We start from the raw sequence: 25,631 nt of genomic DNA, 5'->3' as shown, positions 1-25,631 counted from the left end.
TGTTGGTGTATCTTAGGTAGCTTCCCAAAATAATACTGGAGGTGTTAAAACACTTTATATAAAATTAGGCTTCACAGAAGTCAGTGGGAACTTTGCTGCAGATTTTAGGGAAAGCACATCCTCAGTTAGGATGTTTGTTTATTGCAGATTTGCCTGAGAAGTGAGGACCGCAGACCAACATGTTAATTTTTTTCTCTTCTTTTTAATTTAGTCTACTGAGCTGTAAATTGAAAGGAAGATAATTTCTGCCTGTGGGCGAAAAGAAAGGTGACTAACCTCCATGGAAGACTCTCAGGATCTAAGTGAACAGTCAGTAAGTACAAATTTTGCTAAACTGAATGGAATAAATTGAACTCTGTTCAAGTTGTGTTTGAAAGGATTTTACTTTGGATTTGAGAATGATAGTAAGATATGGGAGAAGCTTCTGAGCTTTTAGAATCAATCTTAGCTCATACATGAAATGAGAGGTTTTAATCTTTATAACGTTTTGAAGGTAAAAGATCATAGCTATGTAGGATTTTGCAGAACTAGAATCGTTGAAGGGCTGATGGATATAACTAAGGTACACTGGAAGAATAATATGTTAAAAACTTGCACAGCAGTGTGCCTTGGTGAAATAATTATATGAAAATGTATATTCATAGTGGTCTGTCAGTTTTGCCGAAGGAAGAGATACCAAAAACGCAAACAAGAAATCTCAGATGGTCAGACTGTGGCAGATGACGTACATGAAGTGCCTCAGGACTCTCTTGGATTTCAAGGGGACTGTGAGAATTGGCAGTATATCTCCCTGTCCTGTGTCAGAGGGAGATTCCCCTTGTCATTGATGAAGTAGCTCGGAAAAGCAGGGTGGACGTTTCTTCTCCTTTTTCCGTTCTAATTTTTCCTTTCCTTTAAGGATGTGGTCTCCAGACTTCCTTACCACCAGGCTGCAGTTCTGAGGAGGCAGCATGCTATGATCAAATTTAAAGTTGGCTGGGTTTGCCATCCAATGTATTGGCTTTGTTTCTAACATCTTAATTTCTAGTGGTCACAGTACTGGCAGATTTTGTGAGCAGCATGATCCCCACGAGTCTCAGCTTGGGCTCAGTGTACTAAAGATGAATAACGGGATTTCATATTTCTATTTATGACATGCTGAAAGAGGTTATCCATGTAATAAACTAGTTTTAATATCTTTTTTTTATAGCAGATACTTCTATAGGTAACGCAATTGCAAGGAACTGAGAAGGACTTGCATATATTTTTAAAATGTCAGTAATTTACTTTAATAACGAGTACTTTGCTCCTGACTGGATAGCTCCTACCTGAGACTTTACCTTGGACTAGAGTTTTATTGCTGATTTTAAATGGTACAGAACTGGAAAGTCTTAACAGTGTCTTAAGTCACCATGGTGGCACTACTTGGGACAGCTGCCTGTATTTATGTATTTAAACCGTTCCCAACCAAAACTTTAGAACATGTAAAAGGTACATGGCTTCATAATTTAATAAAGTTTTATAAAGGTCATAAAAGATTAAGCAGAAGTTCTTCTCTCATAGTCTGTGAAACAATTATTCTGTGTAGTGTACATAGTATGGGTATTAATAGGAAGTAGATGAGCCGGTTTAGCTTAGTGCAAAAATGTGTTTTCATAGTAGTTAAAATATTTTTTCACCACTGGATCCCTGATAAATACCTACTTTAGTAGCCATTTTACTACCTTATCGTAGTCTAATTTCTGCAGTATTTTTCGTAGTTGCTACATAGCTTTATGCTAATATGTGAGAACAGTCTTGCAGATTACAAACTGAGGTGAAATCTGTGCCATGTTGCATGTGGAGATAGGATTTGTTGTCCTTATACTATTGTTAGTGTCACAGGAAATTGTGATTCTTCTTACGCTTTGCTGAACAGTGGCAGGACTTCAACGGAGTGGGTGGGAAGGGTCGGTCCCTTTTCTTCACTCCCTTTATCCAGGTGTGCACCCAGACTAAGATCTTGCCTAGGTGTTGGGCACTGTTCTGGGAAAAGGAATTGTGTGAAGCCCGTCTGCGTAGAGCAGATACTGAACCTTCATTTCCCCACTTCAAAAGCCTTTTCACTATTATATCATGATTAAGCTCCTCTCACAGCCAAGCTTTAAAAAAGAAATTACGTTTCTGGCTTATTTCTTTAAAAGCTGCAGGGCAGGACTGCGGGCGGGAGATCCCATGTAGAGGGGGTGTTTTCTAGCTGAGGCTTTGGTTGTTTAAGCTCCAGGAAAGTATCAGATGTATATTCTACACACCTTCTGCTTGTACTGCCCTGGTGTTCTGTAGTGGTTAATGTGTTTTGTACTGGTTAGCTCCAGGCAGTTTCTGCTCATCATGCAGGATTTCTTGTTCTTGACATGTTCAAGGAACCTGGGTACTTCATTCCAGCTTCAGGATTCCTCTCTGGGACCTGGGTGCGTAAGAGTTAGATCATGGAAATTCAAGGAGCCTAAGGATCTTGCCACCGCTGCGGGCATATTAGATTGTGTGAATAAGCATGAATGCAAGACCTGTGCTCAAGCTTGTGCTGGCATCTTGCCCCAAATATTCTAGTCCTTGATTACTTGAAAGACTGCCTCCCTCGGCAACCGAGATGGGTTAGAAGGTACTTGCTGTTGGATAGTATGTTTGATGGACAGCTGAGTTTTCTGAATAGAGAGATTGCTTTATTGAATTCATTTCCCTGGGCAGTCTGTTAAGAGCCTTTTATCCTTGGGAAAGGAGGCCAGGCACATTTACTCTGGTTAATTAACAAAGTTAATTTTCAAGTTTTATTTTAAAGAAAAGAAATTATGCTAATTTCTGCAAGTAGGTCATCCTCAAGTGTGGTGGACTGCAGTGTAGCTTTTATTGTGACAGTCTGCTTCATAGTCCTGAGATCCCTACTACTCTTCTAACTCGAGTGTTTGTTGCATACTGTATCTTCTATTCTTTTAAAATATAAGAAATGATTGGTTCTATGATTCCTGTCCTTAAACTATATCAGAGTCAGGTGAAACTGATATGATCATAGTTATGAGCAGTTCCAGAGCATCCCGGTTGCCATATAAGAAATAAACTCTTCCTCTTTTGTCTCAGAGCAGTGACTGCAGGACCACATGCTGCTTCAGAAATCTAAGTGCACCCCTGTTCTCTGAGCCTCTAAAGAACTGCATTTGACTGAATTGAGCAGCTGCTGTGTTTTCTGAGATGCCAGCTTGATTAGATGTAACATATACACTATTTATTACACTATGTCACTATTTATTTTCCCTATTGTTATTTGTAATAAATTCCTTGCCCCTGCTACGTTTTAAATCCTCCTGTACCGACTGACCAGAAGTCAGTCTCCTTGCCTGCTCTTTGTGTTGTAGTGCCTCTGTGCCGAGAAATCTGTCATGCTTGCTTTCTTTTGTCTTCTCACTCCCAGTGCCATGTGGCAGAGGTGGGGAATCTAGTCTTGATCTAGATTGTACAGTGATCAGAAGAGCCAGCATCAGAGTGGAGTTTATTATACGTTGGTTTTCCTGTCTTTACCCACAACGGCATAGGTAAATAGCTGTTGTTTTGAAGATCAGCAGGAAAATGATGCAAGTTGCTACCTGACACAGGAGGTCTGGGATCCATCAGGTGCGTTTGAGATCCAGGGAGTTCCTGCAGCCAGCGTGGAGACAGGCTGGGCTGGGGCTCATCAGTGGTACTGTACCCTCTGAGGGGGGAGCTGTGTCCTAAAGAGCTCACAGCTTTCTTTTTCTTCCCCAGTTCAGATGCAGAATATGCTCAGTACATCATGGATAGGAAGATTTGTTTATGAGTATTCTGAAAGAAATAGGAGAAAATAGTAGCACAGGTATTTCACAGACAGAAGAAAATAACGAAACGGTCCTTTTTATATTCTGGTGTGATGTCTGTTACCGTGTACAGGGTGCTACGTATCAAGGAAAAAAATGCTTAAAGCCACATAAATTGGTTTTACATGTACAGATGTAGCTAGGTGAAGATGTAGTTTTAATAACTGTGATTGCTATAGATTTTATACACACTAAAAAGTAGAAGACATAATGACACACATTAGATTTTATATTACTGTCATTGTTCAAAATAAATATCTGATTTTTACTAAATTCTAACTAGAAATACTTTTTCAAAAGATGCATGTTAAAAATTGCTCTATTTAGTTTTGAAATGGGAGAGAAGGAAAGTTAACAGATCTTGTATTTCTGAAGAATCTGGCAGTCGGGAGACAAAAGGTTTTTAAGACTGGTCTGGAGACAGTTAATAAAATGATGAGTGTTTAGCACCTTAATAGTCCTCTATTGTGCCTTTGTATAGCAAACAAGCATAGGATTTTGAGAGTTTTACACTCTTTATTTTATCTTCTTCTAGTCATTATTTGCTGTTCAATCTCTACTAGTAGAGGAAAAATAATTTGGCCTCTAACTTGCTAGTTTAGGATTTCAAAGGGCCTTATTAGAAACTGATGTAATTTCATCCTCTGGCCTTTTTATATAACAGTGTGCATATTTAGATTACTTGATTTTAACTTAGAATTAAACAATAGCTTGCAGTGCTGTAGGACAGGACACTAGCAGATGTGAGGTTAAACCTGAATGAACAGGTTTTCATTTTTGTGACATTTGGACAATCACCCCCATTGTGCCCTGGGTAATTTACTTGCTTTTCATCAGATTATACCGACCATCATATCTGTTACTTGCATTTATGCTCTACTTGTGGCTAGACAATCCCTCGCAACCTTTTTCGGACCATGTTGTTTCGACGGTTTTGTTTTGTTTTAACATGGGAGGGTGTCAGATGTGATCCTCTTGCAGATCAGTTTTCAGCTGTAGCTACGTCTCTGTCGCGCGGGCCCTGCGCCTGCAGCATCCAGGGTGGGCAGCCTGCTTGCGCCCTGGGAGCTTCGGCTGAAGCTCGTTTCAATGAAATGAAAAATAGTTTAAAGTCTTTACTGAGTTTTAAATGTCAGTCATACTTTAGAAGACTGTTCTGTATCACAGCAGAGCATGTTGTGGTTCTTATCTCTGTGATACCAATATTTCTGGATTGGGATATTGGGACATGTGGATAGGACTTGGAATATTACAGGCAATTCATCTTGTCAAGTTAGTGACGTTGGTTGAAAGAGACTTCTGGAAGTTATCTAGGCTAGCTTCTGGTCATGAAATGCTGGCAGTATGCACAAATATTTCACTGTTATGAAAGCAATGAACTATACTGAATATCAATAAGCGAGTACCTTCTGAAGAAATTATGGGTTTAGCCAGCAAAAAATAGTTCCCTTAATGAGTGATTATTTGCTTTTAATTAAAAACAATCATTGAAGAAAAATGCCATAACTTGAAGTAAGTTGAAGTAAAAGAAAATCATCATGTCTTTCCCAAGGTATATTTCAGAGGACTTTTGAGTGTTGCTTAGCTGTTTTATTATCCCCTGTCTATAGACAGAGAAATTGGCACAGAGAGATGGCTTGCTGTAGATGATCCAAAATTATTACCTGTTTTGAATTACAGTGGATCAAGAATAAACTGTAATACCTTAATTCCTTGTCTGTAATCTAGCAGGAAAGTATAGAAAATTTACAGGGCTGAGCCTTTCCTATTCCAACAAACTTGAGGTAGAAAACGTTGTTCTCTCCCTGCTGCAAGACCTTTACATATGGCATAGCAGCCTCTCCGAACACATAAATACTGTTTTTCTGATTACTTTGCCCTCTACCACGTCAGCATTCTGTCATTTCTATACCATAATCCACCAGTGATAAATCTGAAGGTGTTTTTTCCAAGCTACATTAGTGGTTGTGTATGTGTTTTATTTTTCCCATTTACCAAATGGGACAGACCGAATGAGACAAAACTCAGAAGCAGATAATGCATTTTGACATGTGGAATAAACTGAGCTGATTCATGTTTCATACGAATTGCATATCACTGGAGAAATACAGATCGGCGTTGGTCAAAGATACAGATGTTCACTGTTGACACACACGTCATAGAAATGTGCATTACCTTCTGTGTTAATTAAAATTATGATTTGAAAGGAGTTTTCTGTAAAAGCTAAGTAGACAATCTGTTAAAGAAATATCCAACAGAGTGAGACAGAATAACATTCATGGCTTGTAACCTTGTAAGATGGGTTGAGGAGTGGGGTTGGCACACAAACAGAAACGTTCCTGTCATCGGCACTGTCACGTCTCCTGTGGTTCAGCTCTCCACCTGTCTCCTGGAAGATGTTACTTAGTCAGTATCAGAGGTTTACATGGAAAGGCATTGTAAGGGCTGTGGTTGGTAACAAGGAAAACCAATAAAAGAAATATGTTCTGTTGTCACACACTGTCCTTGGAGCACTGACAAGGACTGACACAAAACTACTCTATAGCTTGTTATGATTGGTATTCCTGGCCCCAGACTGGAATTTTAGGGGTGAAACTACTTGGGAAAATTGCTACTACCACAAGCTATGTGAACTTCCCTCAAGGTAGATACAGTCTTCTGCACAGGGTTCTGCTCTAGGGTTCCTGGAGCATGGAATTCTATATTAATAGTGCTGTTACAGCTCTGATGCTATAGGGATATCAGAGGCGATTTCTATTATATTATAACAGATAAAACCACTAGAAAAAAATGGAAAAAACTTGCAGGTACAAAAACTTCTTTTCAAGGCCTGAAAACTGGGCCAACTTAGACCTTCTTTGGAGCTTCAACAGGGGCTTATTCACCTAAGAAAAGGTTTGTATATATGCATGTATACATAAGATTTGGAACACATGGGCCAGCCTAGTGAAAGGTATTGCTTCTCCCTATAATTTGTGCTTCTTTATCATCACAATCTGACAGACACATTGCAAGCTCTGCAGATGGATTTTGCTTGTAAGATATGATACTTGTTCAAGCATTTAAAATGCCACATTTATAAATGCTATACTTTTAACTGATTTTAATATTGTATTTTAACTTAGAATTACTCATGAAATTTCCACGGATATCCATGTCAGTCCTATCTGTGAATGCAAAATGAAAATAGAATAATTTCCTTAGGACAGTGATTGTACATCAGCTTAGGCTTTTGATTTTGACAATGTCTAGGTGATGTTAACATATCCAGAAGTACTTTCTTCTTCAGTAAAAAAGGGTTAGAGTTTTGTAATGCACAGAGAATATTTGACAATATGGCAGTGAATCAATCTTCTCTAGCCTTTTCATTTTCTAAGGCTAAAAGTCTAGTGTTTTTGCGTCTATTAAATGACTGTGTCTACATTTTCATGTGAAAAGTATGGATTACACTGAACATATATTTGGTTTATTCTCATTTGATTATTGTAAAAAGTCCAGATGCAGCAGGTTGCTGAAGAATGTGTGGGGCTTAAGGGATGTGATTAAGCCCACTGAAATCAGTGGGATTTCTCATGTGCTTTAAGTTAGGCATGTGCTTAAACACTTTCCTGGAAAAGACTTGGAAATACAGTACAAAATAAAAGCAATCATTTCAGAAATATTTTATTAGCAAATACTTCTGAATGATTTGTGGCTATGGCTAATATTTGTTCAGCATCATATAACAGTCATGGTTTCTTTCTTCTCCCTGTAGTAACTTTTCTCTGAGCTCTACCTCAGTATCTGAATGGTCGACTTGGAAGTCAACTTGTAGTGAAAAAAAGAAGAATGACAGGGAGAAGTGTTACATTTTTAAATAATAAAATGACACTTAGATGAAGAATCTAATTTCATATTTTATAAAGTATGTCTTTAACACATGGAGCATATGCAGACCCCTTAAACCACAGTCACATCCTTGTCCTCTTTTATATTAGGTTAAACCTCTAGCAACTTAAAAGAGGAAAAGTTAAAAGTGTTGAAATGTTACGGCTACGGTGAATGGAAATAGTTTTGCCATAATATACCTTAAGGCAGAACTTGCCCCAGAGGATCCCATTGAAGAAACAATGAAAAACTTCTGTTGCTTATTTTATTATTTTTTAATTGGTAAAGTATTTTCTTTTAAGATTGGTTCATCCTCCATCCTCTGCAAAGCAACACCTGATGACGGATGAGAATACTGTTGCTGTAGCATGCTTTGCAGTGTGCCAGCACTTGGACTTCAGCAGTGATTGTGCTTTAGTCCAAGAGGTCCTCTGACCCAAACATGAGGCAGCACTGCAGCTGAGAGACAAGAGTTTTGTGTCAGAGTGTTACTCTCTTATAAAGGCAACTTCTAGGTGAGAAACTTCAGTTTATTTCAGCCGAGACCAGAGTTGACTGAACAACCCTTTTCTTAAATGTGGCAACAGATGTAGTTTATCGTATCTCTCTCTGTTGTATACATGGTAACTGCACCCTGATACAGGTTTCATGATATTTAAGGCAAAACCAGACCAGAATGTTGTTGAACAGAGCCACAAATAAGCTGAGTGTTCATTTGTCAACTAACAAGAGGGCTGAGAAATACTTTGAAAAGATCTATAGTCCTGTAGTGTGTAAGAACCTGTACCTAAAGCTGAAGTTTTTTTACAGAAAATTCACTTACCCTAGAAAACCTAGGCCACCTGTAGCAAAACTTTTGTGTTTCAAGAAAGTCAAGAGGTTTTCCCATTTTCAAGGTTCAATGCCTAAAGCAGGAAAAAAAAAAAAAAAGAGAGAGAAAAAAAAGGTGGAGGGGGAAATTTATTGGTTTGCACAGGTGCCTTTGAATAAGCCTGAGTCTCAAATGCAGTAGGACTTGCTGGTTGACACAAGTGTGTTCTTTCACTGACACCAGTAGATGATAGAGCTGTATCTGGGCAATAGGCAAGGAAGACATTCTATGTTTGAGACTGATATAAATTATAGTGTAAAAAGTTTAATGTGCTTTCCTGTAGTGAAAGTAAAAGCCGTATACAGAGATCTGAACAATCTTATGGTCAGATGTTATTTATAACATGAGTTGTCACTGGTATGCACTGGAAAAAACCCAAATCTTTACAGTAAATAGCAACATTACAATAATTTTTTTTATTATTGTTTAGCAGGAATAAAAATAGCAGTGTAACAAAGCCCAACATATTATGGTATTGTGGATGTATTACCAATGTAATACTTTTAGTGTGCTCAGTATGCTGTGTGGCTTTTGTGACCAGCTTCTGAAAGAAGTTTATAAGACACTACTTACCAGTGCTAATTGACATTAAGAATGCCAATGGAGAATATGTGGGGGTTTTACTTTTTCCCTTGTGAAAACACCTGCTGAAGTTAGAATTTGGTAGCATCAAAAGGAAGAGAATCCACTGCAAAACAGATTTCAAAGTGGGGACTAAACATGGTGTTTTTATCCTTGGGATCCTTCAGGCATCCTGCTCGGACTCATTGCTAAGCTCAGGTGTATGCAGGTTGACATTCTCATCTGTATCTCCAGTATGCTCTTCGCTCTACATCCGACTAGCAGGGAGGGTACTTGGGAGAGTGGCTCTGATTCAGAGGGCCTGGAAGAAAGGTGCAATTTGATGCCTAATGCTTCTTTGGTTCCTTCACTTGCTGTGCCTCTCATCCTCAGTCCCTACAGGCTCCGGTCTGGAAAATACTGGGCATAGAATTTTTGAGGCATATATGATATAATTTGATAAGGTAATCCAGAGCTGAAATGTTAAATCTGAATCTTAGGTTAAATATAGAGGAATGAATGTTAATGAACCCTGATTTTTTTTCTTTTTTTTTTTTTTTTTTTTAGTGGAAGTAGTGACTAATGGGATTTTTGTAATGAAAAAAAATCTTTAATAGTGCAAATCTTTAGTCGCTCGTGACTCTGTGAAACTGCGTTTGGCGTTTTTAGTCTTTGGTTCTGGGCCACATGAAATTTCTGTTTATGTGATTCAGTCAAAGTATACAAGGGAAGGAGCTGAAGCAAACCTCACTTATTTCTGAAATGAAAAAAATGGTTTTCTTATTTCAGTTAGTAGTGCTGTTAAAAATTTAGCACAGTTTTTCAAGTTTCAGTTTGTCACACAGTCACCTTCCCTGTGGGACTGCTCGTGGCTTTGCAGTGAAATGCATTGGGGTGCCACCTGAGCATATTTGAGATTTACATAGTGAACACCCACAGCTTGGGAACCTCATGTTGCTGGACACGGCAGCGTAGATACTAAATTGCTTCTTTAAAAAAGTCAAACTATGACTGTAGGTCAGAAACCAGCAGTGAGTAATGTGTGCTTAAACTGTTCTTAGGAATTATTTTTACTGACTCTGAGTAAATGGGATTTGTGCATTTATCAGTCCAAGTAGGATTAAGTATGAGAAAAAACTTGCTCACTAACTGGTGATCCTCACAGTGGCTCTCAAGCAGCTAGAAAAACCCCTAGCTTCTCTTTTTTCTGCCCATTCAAAGATTCTTACTCTACTGTTAAAATTCTTCCAGTAGCCTGTGCCTTGAGTGCAGCATGTTGCTTCTCAGCAGTTCAGGTGTTTGCTTGAGTAGAATGGGCTGTTATTTCCTTGCCTCCTTTTTAGGTTGTTTTATTTCAGATATGAAGTAAACTTGATAGTATGACAATTTTTTGAAACAATGAAATTAAAATAATTCTGCAATGAAATCTGTGGAATGTTTGTATCCTTTCAGTGGGTTTTGCCATCACATGGAGCAATGCGTTCTGTACTTAACATAGTTCATTATCTTGTTATCTTGTGGTTTACATCAGCCACTATTAATTGCATTTATTTAAACAGCCTGGCAGGTACTGGCCTTGAGGGACCCTGACCATTATGGGCATCTGAACTTCACTTGCTTTACCTGCTGGTCACTGTGGGCCGTTCCAGGATGCTTTTAATCTCACTTATTTCAGGAATCAGGTTCACTCAGCCTTCTCTGCATTGGACACAGGAGGCTCTGTTCCCAGGGGAGTACTGCAGATAGCAAAAGTGAATGCTGTGTACCGTCAGTCAGATCCTACATGCAGAGTTCTAACTGTTCAGGAGCTTGAATCCAGCCTCAGCTTCCCCTTGTATACATTTGACCGCTTTATTGTACACTGAGTCATACAGTTAGCTAATGGTTATCATCTTCCATTACGTATCTATTATCTACTTTTGAATGATTAATTACTCAGAGTAAACTCAAGTGCCAGTCATTAGCACATTCACATGTTCAGGTTATGCTAAATAATCTTAAGAGCTGCATTTGTTTCTTTCTCTGTACCTTCTCTTCCATGCAGTTGTAGTGGTCCTTGTAATGGTGATAGAGCTTTGATGGCTATGGACATCCGGACACCCTGTTCTTTTTCCTGTTATCTAACTGCTTCTCTGGCATATTCTCAAGTTCATTGCTGAAGTTAAATAGCTTTGATAATAAGTTTTCATGTTTTTTCAGTACTTCTTTATAAAAGTGAGAATTAACCTGTAGCCTCTGTAATGTGGCACCTGCATCTAGACGATTCATAAAAATTAAGCTAATTTAATCACCTTTTCCCATAGCTTTGAAGGTGCAAGGGACCTCATCATCAGTTTATTATTTCCAATGGAATGAAATTACCTGTTTATTAATAGATGTAGTAAATGACAATTTAAACCATATTCTGTAGGGCATCGTAAGTGAAAACCATAGGCTTCCAAGGAGTTGATACCATACTGAGTTTTGTGTGTAACTTGCTTTTAGCTCAAGGAATCCAGAGTTTAATTAATTGAAGGAAAGTTTTACATTTTTCTTCCAAGTTGCTGAATTTAATCTGGAGATATCTGCAAAATTAAGTTAGCAGTAGAGGAGATAGTCTTTGTAGGACCAAGGGCAGTATGTGAAGCATCATTGGTTGATCGTTCATAAGCTCTTCAATTCTTTCTTGTTAGTACGAGAGTCCAATAGTACTTAATTTTGGCAAAAGCAAACACACACTGATAAGATTTCCCTGAAGAGTGAACATTGGCCTGAACTTCCCAGGTTGAAATAATATCTAATTTTAATTTAAATGGAGTAGAATTAACATTTTGAGAACCTTATCCTGAACTATTTACTGAAAATCTCTAAGTTCATGTAATTTAAACCGTATTTTAGAATATGCCTATGGTTTCAGATGTATTACAATAACAATGTTATACTTCTGCTGCTTTCCTGGTGCTCTTGGATGTCTTCTGTTCTGGACATTAACCTCGTAAAGAGTTCTGTTGAAAGTCCTGGTGTTGAACTGTGATAAGTTCAGACTCTGAATAAGTGCGTAACACGACATCCTGCCAAATATAATCAGGTTTTCAGGAGTGACTTATTTGTCCACAGTTGAAAGGTTTGGATTTATCTAAATGCCTGGGTATTGATAAAAGAAGACCTAGAATTATTTAGAATATTGGCAATTTACACATTCTGTAGCCATGCAGCTATAGTTAACCTGTTGATGTTTCTTTTTTATGTCTACAAAAATTGAATACATATCTAGAGCCTGATCCCAACATGATTATTTCTGTGTCATGCAGCTGTAAAATTCACCAGTTGTGAAAAGCCTATCAGTAGGGTGTCAGGCAGACCTACTGTGCAAAGAGTTTATGTGAGCACTTAAAAAGGATGGGAGAAAAAGAGATATGTTTAGATCATACTAACTGCTACTTTCATCTTCTGTGGTGTGTGGGAAATTGTATACTTTGTCAGACAAGGAAATCTTGGTGTGGTCTACATGCTACAATACATAATGATAAAAAGCAGATTATAATGGTCAGTGATCTTGTACCACATATTCCTGCGTGAATGAATGAATTTCTCATGTTTATGAAGAGCCTACTGTGCGCCAAAAAAACCTCTGTAAAATTCTATGTCTAAGTGTACTTCCATTTATAACTGATCTTGCAGTAATAGTCAGAGCTGCGGATATGACATGATTGTGGATCTGCAAATCATGCTGCAAAGGTCACCCAGTTTACCTGCAAGAGTGTGGAGCTAATGAATGACTGTTAATTATCCCAGGGGCAACACTATTCTTTGCTGTCTGGGTTTACTTGACATGACATGCATTGAAGAGGAAGGATGCCAGCTGGTTGTAAAAGGGCTGGAGCGTGGCTTCTTTAAAATCACCAGTTACAGAAACCCATCTGGCATGTCCTAAGAGCAGGAGCTGGCCTACTAGCTGTCCTCCTCCAATTTCCAGCAGTCTCAAGGGACACTCTTGAGGCCTTTAGTGAATACGGGATGCAGTGTCTAACCAGGAGCAATGCAGTATTTCGAAACATCCGAAATTTTCAGCCGAGTGCTTCGCAGTGCTCAAAAATTATATTTGCTGCTAGCATAGTTTCAGAAAAAGATGAGAGAAAATATCAACATTCACAATCCAGTCTAATCAAGAGTGTATTTTTAAATATATTATCCATAATATGTACACCGTAAGACTCAGGAAAAGGAAAAAAAAAAAGAAAGAAAGAAAAAAACCAACACGGCTGATAAACGCCACTGGCAATCTCCCCGTCATTATTCTATGAAAACTGACATTTTCCTTTACGGAGTCTGAAACTATTGCCATTAGTAGTAGCCAGTATCCTTCCAGCAGACTTTCTTTGTCTTCTTCCAGTTGAGGTATTCCCTGCGTAGTGAGAGGAAGAAAATACAGAAAAGTATTTTTCTTCATGAGTAGTATTTTAAGCTGTTGTTCAAATGAAGAGACTCAGTTTGTGAGTTTTGGCTGTGCATGGTTTGCATGGTTTCCTTTCTATGTCTGTGCAGCACTAGTTACCTGGCCCCTTGGACTGGAAGGATTTAACTGGAGCCATCACAGCTTAAGCACTGTAATTTTAAAATTCTTTCTAGGCAAGGCTGTACCGTAACTCTTAGCTAAAATGGAAAACATCAACAAGATTGTTTATTTTACTGAAATAGTATGACAGTTTTGAATTGCTGTAACTTCTTCTTGCCTCTTCAGTTGCCAGGCTCTAATAGCAATGACACATGTTAATTCCTTTAAGGAGAGGGATTGCAGTGGATAGATCAGAAACAATGTCTGAAGTCCAGAAGAATGACACTAGCTTTGACAGTTTTATGTGGACTTTATGTGCATAAAGTGTTGTCCGTATCCCCATTTGTGTATGGCAGATACTCTATGCACTGTACTGATGAGACACAATGTTGTTTCTTCATGAATTACATTCAATCATAGAACATAGCTAAGCTACATGGGTGAAAGGTGAACCCTTTTCTCAGTTTTTTTAAATATAATACTCATACCGTCTGTAATACCTAGCTCAGTTCTTTTTGAAAGATTTGCATTTTCACTGAGGAAATTTTCAATGGAAAATATAAATAAGAATGTATACGTTATGCATGATTTTCTTGCAGATTTTTAATGCTGAAAGAGAGCTAAAGATATAAAACAGCATCTATGGGGGAAAACGGTAACCAACTGTGTAAATGATGATTGTGAAGATATGTTGACCCAGTGTATACGGTAATGTAGAAATGTGAAATGTAGCATGCCTACCTGCTGGGGTGAATAATACAGTCGAAATGTTCAGACACGGCTCTTTCACTGTTTCGCTACGCAACTGTGTTTACTTTTCATATTTTATACTTTTCAGTGCTGCTGCTGTAACAAAACATCAAAGCAGCACGACCGAGTACTACTTGAAAAATGAAATTTGTCTTCCTTGTCCTTTCTTGTCTAGGGAAGGCTCACGAAACATCCTCTGATGTTTGGAGCTAACGTGGTCTGTTCCCATTATTTACCCATCCTTTACTACTGTTTGCTGGGAGAGTATGGTAGAATCAGTCCCTGCTATTCTGCTGCTGCTCAGTGGTGGCTTTTGAGTTTAATATTAACAAAAAATTTGTCTCAGACAATCAGACCATTATAAAAGTCTTAAAGGTAGTTAAGGTACAGACATATTAGATTGTTCAGGGAATATCTCCAGCTGCTTTTTTTTTTTTTTTTTTTATTTAATCCTTCCTTGTAGTTCATAAGAGTCTTCTCTCTCAGGGGAGTGTAAATATTTTCCCTTGAAATTTGGGGTTGGAAAATGGTCTTTAGTAGATGCCACAGTAAAAGCAGGCAGCACAGGTTTGTGTGTAAATCGGTCCCTAAGAATAAGATTTCTATGATGGTGATGAAGATCTATGGAGGAATTTTGTCTCTGACTACTGCTGCAGAGGTGAGACCTTTTCATTTGGCGACATAAAGAGGTTACTGTTATGTGAAGACCAAAAACGTGTTTCTGCCATTGTCTTTGATTTCTTAGTCTACAGTAAGCTCAGTCCAGCTGGGGGAAGAGACTAAGCTGTCTTACCTGTAAATCCTAGTAATGTCGCCTGATCAGTTTGCGTGTGTGACTTTTCTGCTTTCCCAGAGGAAAATGCCTCCATTTAGAGAGATCCAATGAGTGAATTACCCAAGGCCAAACTCAGCTATGCTTCTACGTTTGACATCCATAAGCTCCACTGGAACTTGGCTTCATTCCCAGGGCTTCCTGTTTGACATCATATTGTGCATATTGTGAGGTTATAATGCCCTGTAAGTCATAAACTTAATGATGTCAGATTAAAAGGGGGAAAATGGAGAAAAGATTCATCTTAGAAATAAAGAGAAACTGTAGCTGCCTTCCAAATGGAAAGAAGATGAAAGAATAAATCATTCTCTCATTTCTGGAGCTGACAAGACTATTCTGCATTAATAAAGAGGGAATACTAAACATGTAATAAAGTGTAATAAAGGTATTGCACACTGTGTAGTACTTGGCACTGTCTTCCAGTGAAAGGATACATAAGTGGGCCGATGCTATGTGGGCTTGCAACCGTCCTTCAGCTTTTTTGTGCTTATTGTACTTCTCTTAGTTGCATGAAGGAAGCTATTAATTACACATCATTTTAATGGCAGAATCTGCTAGAACATAGGAGATAACTGCTGTGCTTGCTCTACCCAGTACTCACACAAGTGATGTGTAACAAAGGAGACATGCCTTTTTGGTGCAGAGAAATGTAAGTCACCATGGCACAACTAATGTTAAAGGGTTCTGTTTGGGCCCCTCACTACAAGAAAGACATTGAGGTGCTGGAGCGTGTCCAAAGAAGACCAACGAAGGGTCTAGAAAGCACATCCTATGAGGAGGTCTGGAGAAATGGAGGCTCAGAGGAGATTTTATCACTGTCTACAGCTACCTGAAAGGAGGTTGTAGCAAGGTGGGTGTCCGTCTCTTTTCCCAAGTAACAAGTGATAGGATGAGAGGAAGTGTCCGCAAGTTGTGCTAGGGGAGGTTTAGGTTGGATATTAGGAAGAATTTCTTCACCAAAAGGGTTGTCAAGCATTGGAACAGGCTGCCCAGGGAAGTGGTGGAGTCACCATCCATGGAGGTATTTAAAAGATGTGTGGCTGTGGTGCTTAGGGACATGGCTTAGTGGTGGACTTGGCAGTGTTAGGTTAATGGTTGGACTCGATGATCTTAAGGGTCTTTTCCAACCTAAATGATTTTATTCTACTCTAAAGCTGTGTAAGTGATATAATAATAAAGCACGGCAAGTACTGTGTCTACTCCAGCCAACCATCTTTCTATCCCCATCTGCCTTAAGAGAATAGAATAAAGTCATCTACGTAGAAGAAAAAATAGAATTTCTTTAGTAGTGCATTTAGGCTGGTGGGTATGTTGTGCTGAAATGGTCTTTCCCCCACCACCACCCCTGCCCCTGCTCATTACAAGCTCCCTTTGCTTGAAATATATTTGAGTAAACCTTTTGGGAGAAGGCAAAAATTTTTCCAGAATCTAGTTTATGATGAATAGCAGTCTAAGGTTCATTAGTAGTCTCATTGTATGCCTGCATATCCTGGATCCTGTCTCCAGTCGGCACATTTTGAAAAACATCCAACATCTGTCTTACTACCAAGAGATTTATAGTATAATTCCAGTAGAACACGACATCCATTTTCTGCCCTCATATAAAATCAAGTCCTTGAATTTTGACAACATTTAGATACTCTAAAGACCTAAATTTTATTCAAATGCACAGTCCTCTCTTTTTAGAATTATGGATAAATGACTAAATCTTTACATGTATTGAATAGAACAAAACATTTATAGTTAGCAGAAAGTGCGTATTAAGTGGGAAGTGTAACTGTTACACCAGCATGTGTCTTCTAGTTGTGACAACAGTGACCATCATTACGTATATAATTGGCCATATATTTTGGACTATTTTACAGTGCCTAAAATGGTATTGTACATTTTAAATCATTAAACTTCCAGAATTTAAAACTATCCTACTTATTAGGCAATGTATACAACTTGAAACAATTGTGTGGTTTTAGTAAGAAATATTATATACATTTTTCTGCCATCAGTTAAAGACCTCCCCCATTCATATGACACTAAACTCTTTTGAATAGTTGTAGTAATCTTTATTAAAAGGTTATTACTGTATATACTGAATAACAGACTAAGTGCCTACGACCAGTATTACTTTTTGGCTTAAGAGTTATTGCTTCCCTGGGACTTCAGTAATTTGCAAACTCTCTTTAAAGGCAAGAAGTCATAGATTAAAACTAGGGCCACCACTGGTTTACAGTGGATCCTGCCCTTCCTTGGAGTGGTCTGCTCCATCTGTATGTAACCTAACGTCGTTTGATTTTATGCAAGGGAAGAGCTGTTTGAGGATTAAAAATTCTCTGTATCGTATGAAGAAATACACTTCTCACACTTGCTGTCAGTACACACTGTAATGTATAAAATTTAGTGGAAATGGTTTAAAGATTTTTTTTTTTAATGAACCAGTTTAAACACCTGTTAGATCTCCAGCAAAAAAGTCACTGTTTAAATACTGAAATATGTTAATACTTTAAGTGTTGAATTTTGATAAGCCAGTAAACACCTGCTAATTCAGCAGAAAATTCTTGGCTCCCAAAACAGCAGTAACCAAAGAAACAAAATACACGGTTACAAAAAGAAACCTCACAGACCCTCCACTGTGTTATGCCGTGGGATTAACAGGTGTACGCACCTTATGTACCAGTGTTTTGTAGTTCGTACTGGAAATGTTTGTCACTTGAGCAAATTCAGTCTAAGGATGAGAGAAAATCTGGCAAATTTTTGGAGATTTGATCATGATTGACTTGTAATGGTGTGTATGTGTGCCCAGCACATACCTGTAAATTGACTCTATGTATGTATATTGGCTATTAAGAGAAACTGATACAAAGAATGAGTTATAGAGAATCATGAAGAAAAAATAAAATCCAATCCAGCTAATTCTGTAGAGTGTTTACAATTAGTGTGGCTATAGGAGGTGATGGATTTTGAAGGCTGTGGAAAGAAACAGCCCATGACAGGGTATTTTGTCTTCATACTCAAAGAAGAGGAACTCCCGCATCCTTATTTGGCATACTAAAAGCACACAGTAAAGAAACCGCTGCGTGGTTGCATGGGTTTGTGATTTGCCTTACAGATCCTTCAGTGATAGTTGCATGATGAAAAGGAAAGCCTTTGGAAACTGTTAAGTCAGTTATAATAGCAATGCATTAATAGGTATACAGAATTTGCAGCCCTTTGCTGTTTCTGTCCCACTTACTTGTCGTGTTGCTGTGACTTGAAAAGAACGTTGCTTCCCCTCCTGAAATACCTCTGCAGTCCTGTTAGTATGCTCAGGTTCTATACACCTTTCCATTACATAGGGTTGGGCTGACCAGCAGGTTCTCAGTTGATGAGTGCTGCCTATTTGAAAACTTTTCCTGTGGTTTAATTGCATGAGGTTATGTTCTGGTAAGCGTAAGTAGAAAATAATATCTCATTAGGCTGGCTATTTTAGCTTTCAAGATTATTTCACAGAACTACCTTTAATAACTCAATAATTGAATTATGCAAAAGCTTCTGCATTTTGACAGATTGTCTGATTGCAAAATATGTTAGTATTGTTGTGAGGGGTTTTGTAGCTTCTGGTTTGTTAAATCCAAAGTTTAGAGTGGCCAGTGCTTACTAAAGTTTCTGCTGATTTCCAGTGTTAATAGAAAGTGCCAAGGAATGAAACTGCAGCTTTTAATTTCATTTTCCCGTATTAAAATTATAGTTATCTTGCAGTGAGGGAGATTCCAAATCTAAGCTTTATCTCTTTGATCAAAGCTCTTATGGGCAGCAGAGTATTTTTAAACTTTGTGGTTCTCAGTGTAATGTTCTCAATGGTTCTGCCATTGCATACTTTTAGTCAGCTTAGTATTATTTTTAAGTGATAGAAGATCAGCATGAACTAGGTGAAAAAGTAACATTTTTTAGCAAAACAGTTACTTGAAACTAGATAAGGGGTTTGGTATTGCCATACATACGCATAATTACCATTCTTAGACTTGGTTTTCTCCAGCGCAGACCGCAGGGTTTTCCTGCTGGCTGATAATCACATGCAGATATGACAGCATGTGAAAACTTGGCATTTTTTCAGACCTTGCCAGTGTCTCTTAATCCACCTGGCCCACGCGTGCTCTCCATCAGCTTCCCGCTTTGCTCAAAGCAGCTGCTGGGCAATGTTGCTTGCTGGTGGCCACCTTATTTTTCAGCTTTGGTTTTCTCATAGAGAACACCACTGAGTGGAAAAGAAGATAAATTTTTGCTTTGCAGTGCTGCTAGTGAAAAAGAAGGAATGACCTTCTTGAAGTCATCTTCCCTGTGCATGATTAACACATACAGAGTTCTTTCCTTCCCTCTCCCTGTTTTTGCTAACTCTTAACTAGGTACGTATCAGTAGCTCCAAGCCACCATGACAAACAGCTCTTTGGCCACTTGCCACTTGTCTACATTATATCAATAAGCTGCCCATCTGTTGGAAAATGAAATAATGCAAAAAAAGGGTACTTTGCACCTTTTGCAGCACTTTTTGCAGCGGACTAGGCATGTGCGATACTGAATGGGTCCTGGGATATGGTTATACTCAGGCCTCCTTTTGGCTATGCTTCATTTTACAGTGGAGTATGCTTAGCTGTGCTATGTTTTAAGCAGTGCATCATATCTTAAAAATACAAAAGTCCATAAATGAAAGCTTATGTTATGGAGCTTAGTTCTCTGTTACTTTTACATATGCACTTTATGTCTGTTATACCCATTTCCTATGGTACCAAGGACCTGATTCAGAAAAGCATATAAGCATGTGCTTAATTAGGTGCTTTCCTGAATAGGTATGCTTTTCTGAATTGGGGCCCATAAGAGTAACTGGCATGTGGGCTGTAATCTCCCACCTGGGACATTCTGGGGTGGATATTAGAAGACAAACTAGTTTTTTTCTGCTGTTCCTGCTTTCTGGAAGTCTCCTACTGCTCTAGATGATTCAGGTTTTGATAAGGTGTGAGCTGATATCAGCTGATATCTGTGAGCTGAATCAGGCTTTATATTTATGGTATTCATCACTTAAATCCCTTTGTTTTGAATAAATACAGGTTGTAATTGATAGAAAGTATATTTGCATTTCATGTTAAAAAGCTAGGTGCCATGGCAGCTGTTAAAGAAATTAAAGGAAGCCTTCATCTCAATCTGGAAGCCACCTTTGTACCCTTTGGTTTTGATATTCAGTGGGGTTTAGTTTTTATTTTTACAACAAAATTAATTTAGTTATTTCGAAGATCATGTGATTGACTGCCCAAAGTGTGTTCTTTGGCGTAGACCCAGATTCCTGTTCTCTTTTGGAAGTGTTACAGCTGCAATAAATTTGATTTCACCCTTGATAATTTCTATAATGCGTAGTAATAATGTATTGCTGATTTAGTGTTGTTGCCTCTCTGCTAAGGAAAAAAAAGGTCACAAATCACAAAATCACAAATTTTATTGTATTTACTGCACCTAAGTAGTTGTATGTACATAAAATTCAAATATGTTTCAAGATTTGTTTGGTGTCTAGTTTTGGGACGTTATTCAAATAACATGAACTCTGCAGTTCGCATGTTATTTGTCATTTCTGAGAATTCTGGTAGTTCCAGTGTTTCCTTTGAGGTCTCTTCTGAGTATTTAATAGAAAAAAACGCACAGGAATCAAGAAACTTTGTCTCTACTTTCATGAAGCCCAAAATATTCTTTATTCTTGGCAATGTAATCAAATATTACAAACTACATATACTAAAGAGGATCTTTGGATGAGTGGAAAAAAGTTAGCTTTTTATTTTTAGAAAGTCATTAAAATTTTTTTAAGCTGTTTTGTACTTTTTAGAGTAGTATATGGGTATTGAGCACTCAACTACTGTTGAACAGTAGTTCTGTGGTCTTCTGTTGTTATGCTCATTTCATAGTTGCACCATTTCTTCCAGACTCTCTTTCAGTTGCATAAGTTAATAACCTTTTTAACTATTGCATTGCTCAGACAGACATCTTAACATTGTAGGCTTGTTCTTTCTTTTTGCTTGAAGAATGATTATTACTTCATAAACCTTGCTGAAGTGATTCTCTTAGGAGAGAAACTTAGCCTGGGAGCAGGAAGCAAGAATATAAAAAGGAGAGTGACCAAAACCCCATGCCCAGACCCCTGCGTTCTGTGTGATAAGTCGGACATTCTCTGAGAAGCCTGATAGTACTTGCTGGTTGAACATTGCCATCTCTGTGCTTAGTCCCGTTATAGGACGTTTTTGACAGGTAAGATGGTTGGCAGCTGTTAATGTATAGGTTCAGACGCTGCTTTCCAGCCCTGTGGAAGACAGGTTGTTTCAAGGACTGACACCATCGCCGGTCTGCCGGCTATGCCCATGTACCACCCCTATGTCATCACTGACCCTTTCTTTTAATATTTACATTTATCCCTTGCTAGACACCGCCGTTTGTAGCTCATGTACCTCGTACCAAAGGAAGGGCTTCGGTTTCCTCCCTTCCCGTGATATTGCGACCTGCTGCCTGTTTGACAGCTTGACAGGAGGAGGTAGCTGTAGAGAAGATGCAGATTCCCTATACAACCTTTAGGGAATGTGATGCTGTGATGCTTTTGTAACCAACATCTTGAGGTGCATGAAGTACTGAATATGAAAATGATCATGAGACATCATGAATGAACAGAAACAGGAAAAATGATGATTTCCTGTTGGGAATAAATTTATAACGAGATGGCAACTCTGCTGCTACTATTTCACCCACTTTTTATTCCCCTCTTCTGTAAGTAGAAAAATAAAGCAAAAGGCATAAACCAAAACTTTCAAGGGCATCTTTCCTCAGCTGCCCGTTCAACCCTTCAGGTTCTGCGAAACCAGAACTTTCCTTTGCCTCATTAGCTGCAAAGGAAGATCCTTCTTTTCTTTGTTGTTCAGAGCACACTTTGAATAATTTAGTAAGCACAAGTGATTAAGGCATTAAGAATTAAAGTAGCTTTAGAATCAGACTGTGGTAATGGAGAAGCCCAAGTTCCCAGCTGAGCAAAAAATGGGAAAAACCTTACCTTTTCACCTAACTCCTGTAAAACTGGCAAGGGTTTGTTGGAAAGAACCTGACTGAAAACCACTTTTTTTTTTTTTTTTTGGTTAAACTTAGGAAACAAACTTCTCAAAGAATGGTAGTGGTTCTTGAATTACATTCTCAGACTTACTGTTCTGTAAGCTCATCCTTACAAAGTGGTGCATAGTTTTGGCAGCATATATTTTACTAAAAGATTCTGAAATAAAAATATTCATCCTTATTTTTTAAGTCTTTGGATTATGGGTGTCATCCTAACATACTTCCAAGTCTTCATTAATTATTAAGTTTTTAGATCCTTCATAGAACATTGCTGAATAAGTAACAGAAAGACTGTTGATGAAAATGCTGGTTTTATTATTCAGTGGATGCAAGAAAAAGTGTATTTTATGGGGAAAATTGTTTCACTTTGTATCCAATGGGTGCTGGGCTACGTTCTGCCTGTAAAATGAAATGTCAAAACCAGTAAATATCTATTAACCTCTTGGCCTGCTAATGAATTGAGGTAGTTTGTACAATTCTATGAGGTTATGATTTGTGCTAAAAGAATTTATTTTATTTGCTGAATTGATAAACTTCAGGAGAGTCATTCAAAGGTAGATTGATAAGTAGCCAGTCTATTTTTCAGTGGTGTTTCCATAACTATGCATAGTTCCAGGAGTCCAATCAAAAGCAATTATAATCAATGTCTTTAGATGGAAAGCTCCTAACATAGGTGAAATAAGCTATTCTTTTTAAATAGACAGAGATTTGAGAGCCCAGGGCAAAATTACAGAAGCAAATGCTTCCCTTTCCTGCTCCAGTCTTTTTGCTCTTCCCCTTCTACCTCCGTCCTTTCAAGTTCATGGGTCTGGCAGTAAACTGGTGGAAAACAATTATATATCTCATTTCTCTAAGAGCATTGTTTGATATCACTGGTGAGCATTGGTCTCTTGCCTCAAAGGGGATAAGAGCAGGGAGTGAGTAACAAAACAAAGTTATTCAGGTAAAGCAACCTGAATACTACATCAGGTACTGTTGTCCTCTTCTGACTGGTCCAAGAAACCACTCAGGTGTGGCATCTAAGATGTTGCATCCAACCATTAAGATGTGGCATCTCTCTTCCTTTTAATTTTTCTATTCTTAGCATAAAAAGGTTTCTGTGAAAGAGACAGCAGTAATTGCAATTACTAATATGAAGGCATGGTGGCTGTGGGCTCTCTAGATCTTCTCCCTGTGTCTTTGCATACTTCCTGCATATGTTCAGTTGCACTCATTTCTTGGTGGAGAAAAGGCTTTTCCATCAGAAAAACCCAAGTATAAATGGAATCAAGGGTGAAGGAGGTATGTGTGGGAGAAAGCAAATTAAGCCCTTCACCTTAGTTTAGTGACGGGAGCATAATTTCTGATACACAGTTACGCTAATGATGTACATCTGTTTCGATCCAGAATAATAGTAGAATTGACTAAATTAGTAATTGCTGCTCTCTTAAACCACCATGGTGGTAGGCAAAATCCACCGATAGATGCAGGCTCAAATCAATGGGATTAATGCATTTTCCCCTACCTGTATGGCAGTTAAGTTGCAGTGTAAGCATCATTGTGTTTAAAACTCCATGATAATTCCTCAGAATGTCTTCTTAGCTTAGTGTAAGGTGATGGTGTTAAATCACCAGAGAGAACACTCCATAATTCTTCCAAAAAATAGGAAGACGGAGCACCCAACTATACATCACATTTTAATCTCTTTTTTCCTACTATGCCTGAGGAAAGCCAGAGGGTGTGTAGTCTGGCAAGTGCAAAAGAACTCTGCTAAAGGCTTCTTTTTGAAAGAGAAGAAAGAATAGCATTTAGTACTCTGTCGTGGTTTAACCCCAGCCAGCAGCTAAGCACCACACAGGCACTTGCTCACTCCCGCTCCAGTGGGATGGGGGAGAGAATCAGGTAAAAGTGAGAAGACTCATGGGCTGAGATAAAGGCAGTTTAATAGATAAAGCAAAAGCTGCACACACAAGCAAAGCAAAACAAGGAATTAATTCACTGCTTCCCATGGGCAGGCAGGTGTTCAGCCATCTCCAGGAAAGCAGGGCTCCGTCACGCATAATGGTGACTTGAGAAGACAAACACCATCACTCTAAACGTCCCACCACTTTCTCCTTCTTCCCCCAGCTTTATATGCTGAGCATGATGTTGTATGGTGTGGGATATCCCTTTGGCCAGTTGGGGTCAGCTGTCCCGGCTGTGCCCCCTCCCAGCTCCTTGTGCACCCCCAGCCTGCTCGCTGCTGGGGTGGGGTGAGAGGCAGAAAAGCCTTGACTCTGTAAGCACTGCTCAGCAGTAATAAAGTGTCTTTGTATTATCAACACTGTTTCCAGCACAAATCCAAAACATAGCCCCACACTAGCTACTGTGAAGAAAATTAACTCTACCCCAGCCAAAATCAGCACATGTGTAACAGATTATTTTTTCTATCTGGGTTTGCTGTCAACCAAGAATGTCAGTTGTTCTGTCTTTTCTATTCCCCCCTTGGAATTATATTTTGTTAGGAAAGTTAGCTCATGGAAGAACTGGGCATGCCTGCACCATGCAGTGGTGTGAAGTAGGAATACACAGTGGTGTCTATGCTAATGAACAGACTGGAAGCATGACCAGCCTGGTGAGGTGTGCTGAAAGGTAGGTAGAGTGGGAAACTGGCAGCAGCTTTAACCACCAGATAAATGCCGAGGGAAAAGAATACATTATTTTTTTTCTATAAAACTACTAGTAAAATTGTCAATATAAGTATTGAAACTGGAAGAACAGTTAAGAGGGATATTTTTCCCCGTATTATTTTTCAGAGGAATAGAGCCTTGGAATTCCAGAAAATAAGAACATACCTGACACTTTGTCCATTTTTTTGTGGGTAGTTTTTTCAGCAGAGAAATTCTAATTTTGATAAGGAGGTACATATTATACTGCTCAAAGGTGATGGGTTCCAAAGGCTATAGCTGTCTTGAGAAAGGCTTTTAAGTGGGGAGGCTTGCTTTTTGGAAATTTTGCCAAATGGCATTACAATAATATGTTACTTTTTAGTCTATTATTTGGGGGCTGTATTTCCCTAGAAATCACATATCAGGATAGAAAAGCAGTGAAGGAATGTGGCTTCTGTATTATATTCTAATTTTAAATTACAGTCTGACTTCATACGTTTTTACCCACATAGCCCACATCCCTTTTAAAAGGCTATCAAGCAGCTAGCTCCTTGACTATAATTTTTCAGATAATCCGCACATGTTTGGAAGCAGGGCAGAGCACCTATTGAAGGCGATGGCTATTCCTCTTTCCCTCCTG

The 25,631-nt window shown here is 38.6% G+C and overlaps 1 protein-coding gene across 9 annotated transcripts in view; it reads left to right on the top strand.

The window, feature by feature from the left end:
- EYA4 (EYA transcriptional coactivator and phosphatase 4) overlaps window positions 1-25,631 on the top strand; it is a 156,593-nt gene that overhangs the window by 19,023 nt on the left and 111,939 nt on the right. For all 9 annotated transcript variants that reach the window (XM_064447254.1, XM_064447256.1, XM_064447255.1 and 6 more), the window contains exon 2: window positions 212-313. In XM_064447254.1, the coding sequence (XP_064303324.1) occupies window positions 281-313 (33 nt within the window). In that variant the 5' untranslated portion in view covers window positions 212-280. The remainder of the gene's footprint in view (window positions 1-211; window positions 314-25,631) is intronic.

The sequence above is a fragment of the Phalacrocorax carbo genome, chromosome 3, assembly GCF_963921805.1.
Source record: "Phalacrocorax carbo chromosome 3, bPhaCar2.1, whole genome shotgun sequence".
Taxonomy (NCBI): Eukaryota; Metazoa; Chordata; class Aves; order Suliformes; family Phalacrocoracidae; genus Phalacrocorax; species Phalacrocorax carbo.
This window is presented reverse-complemented; position numbering and strand designations above follow the sequence as displayed.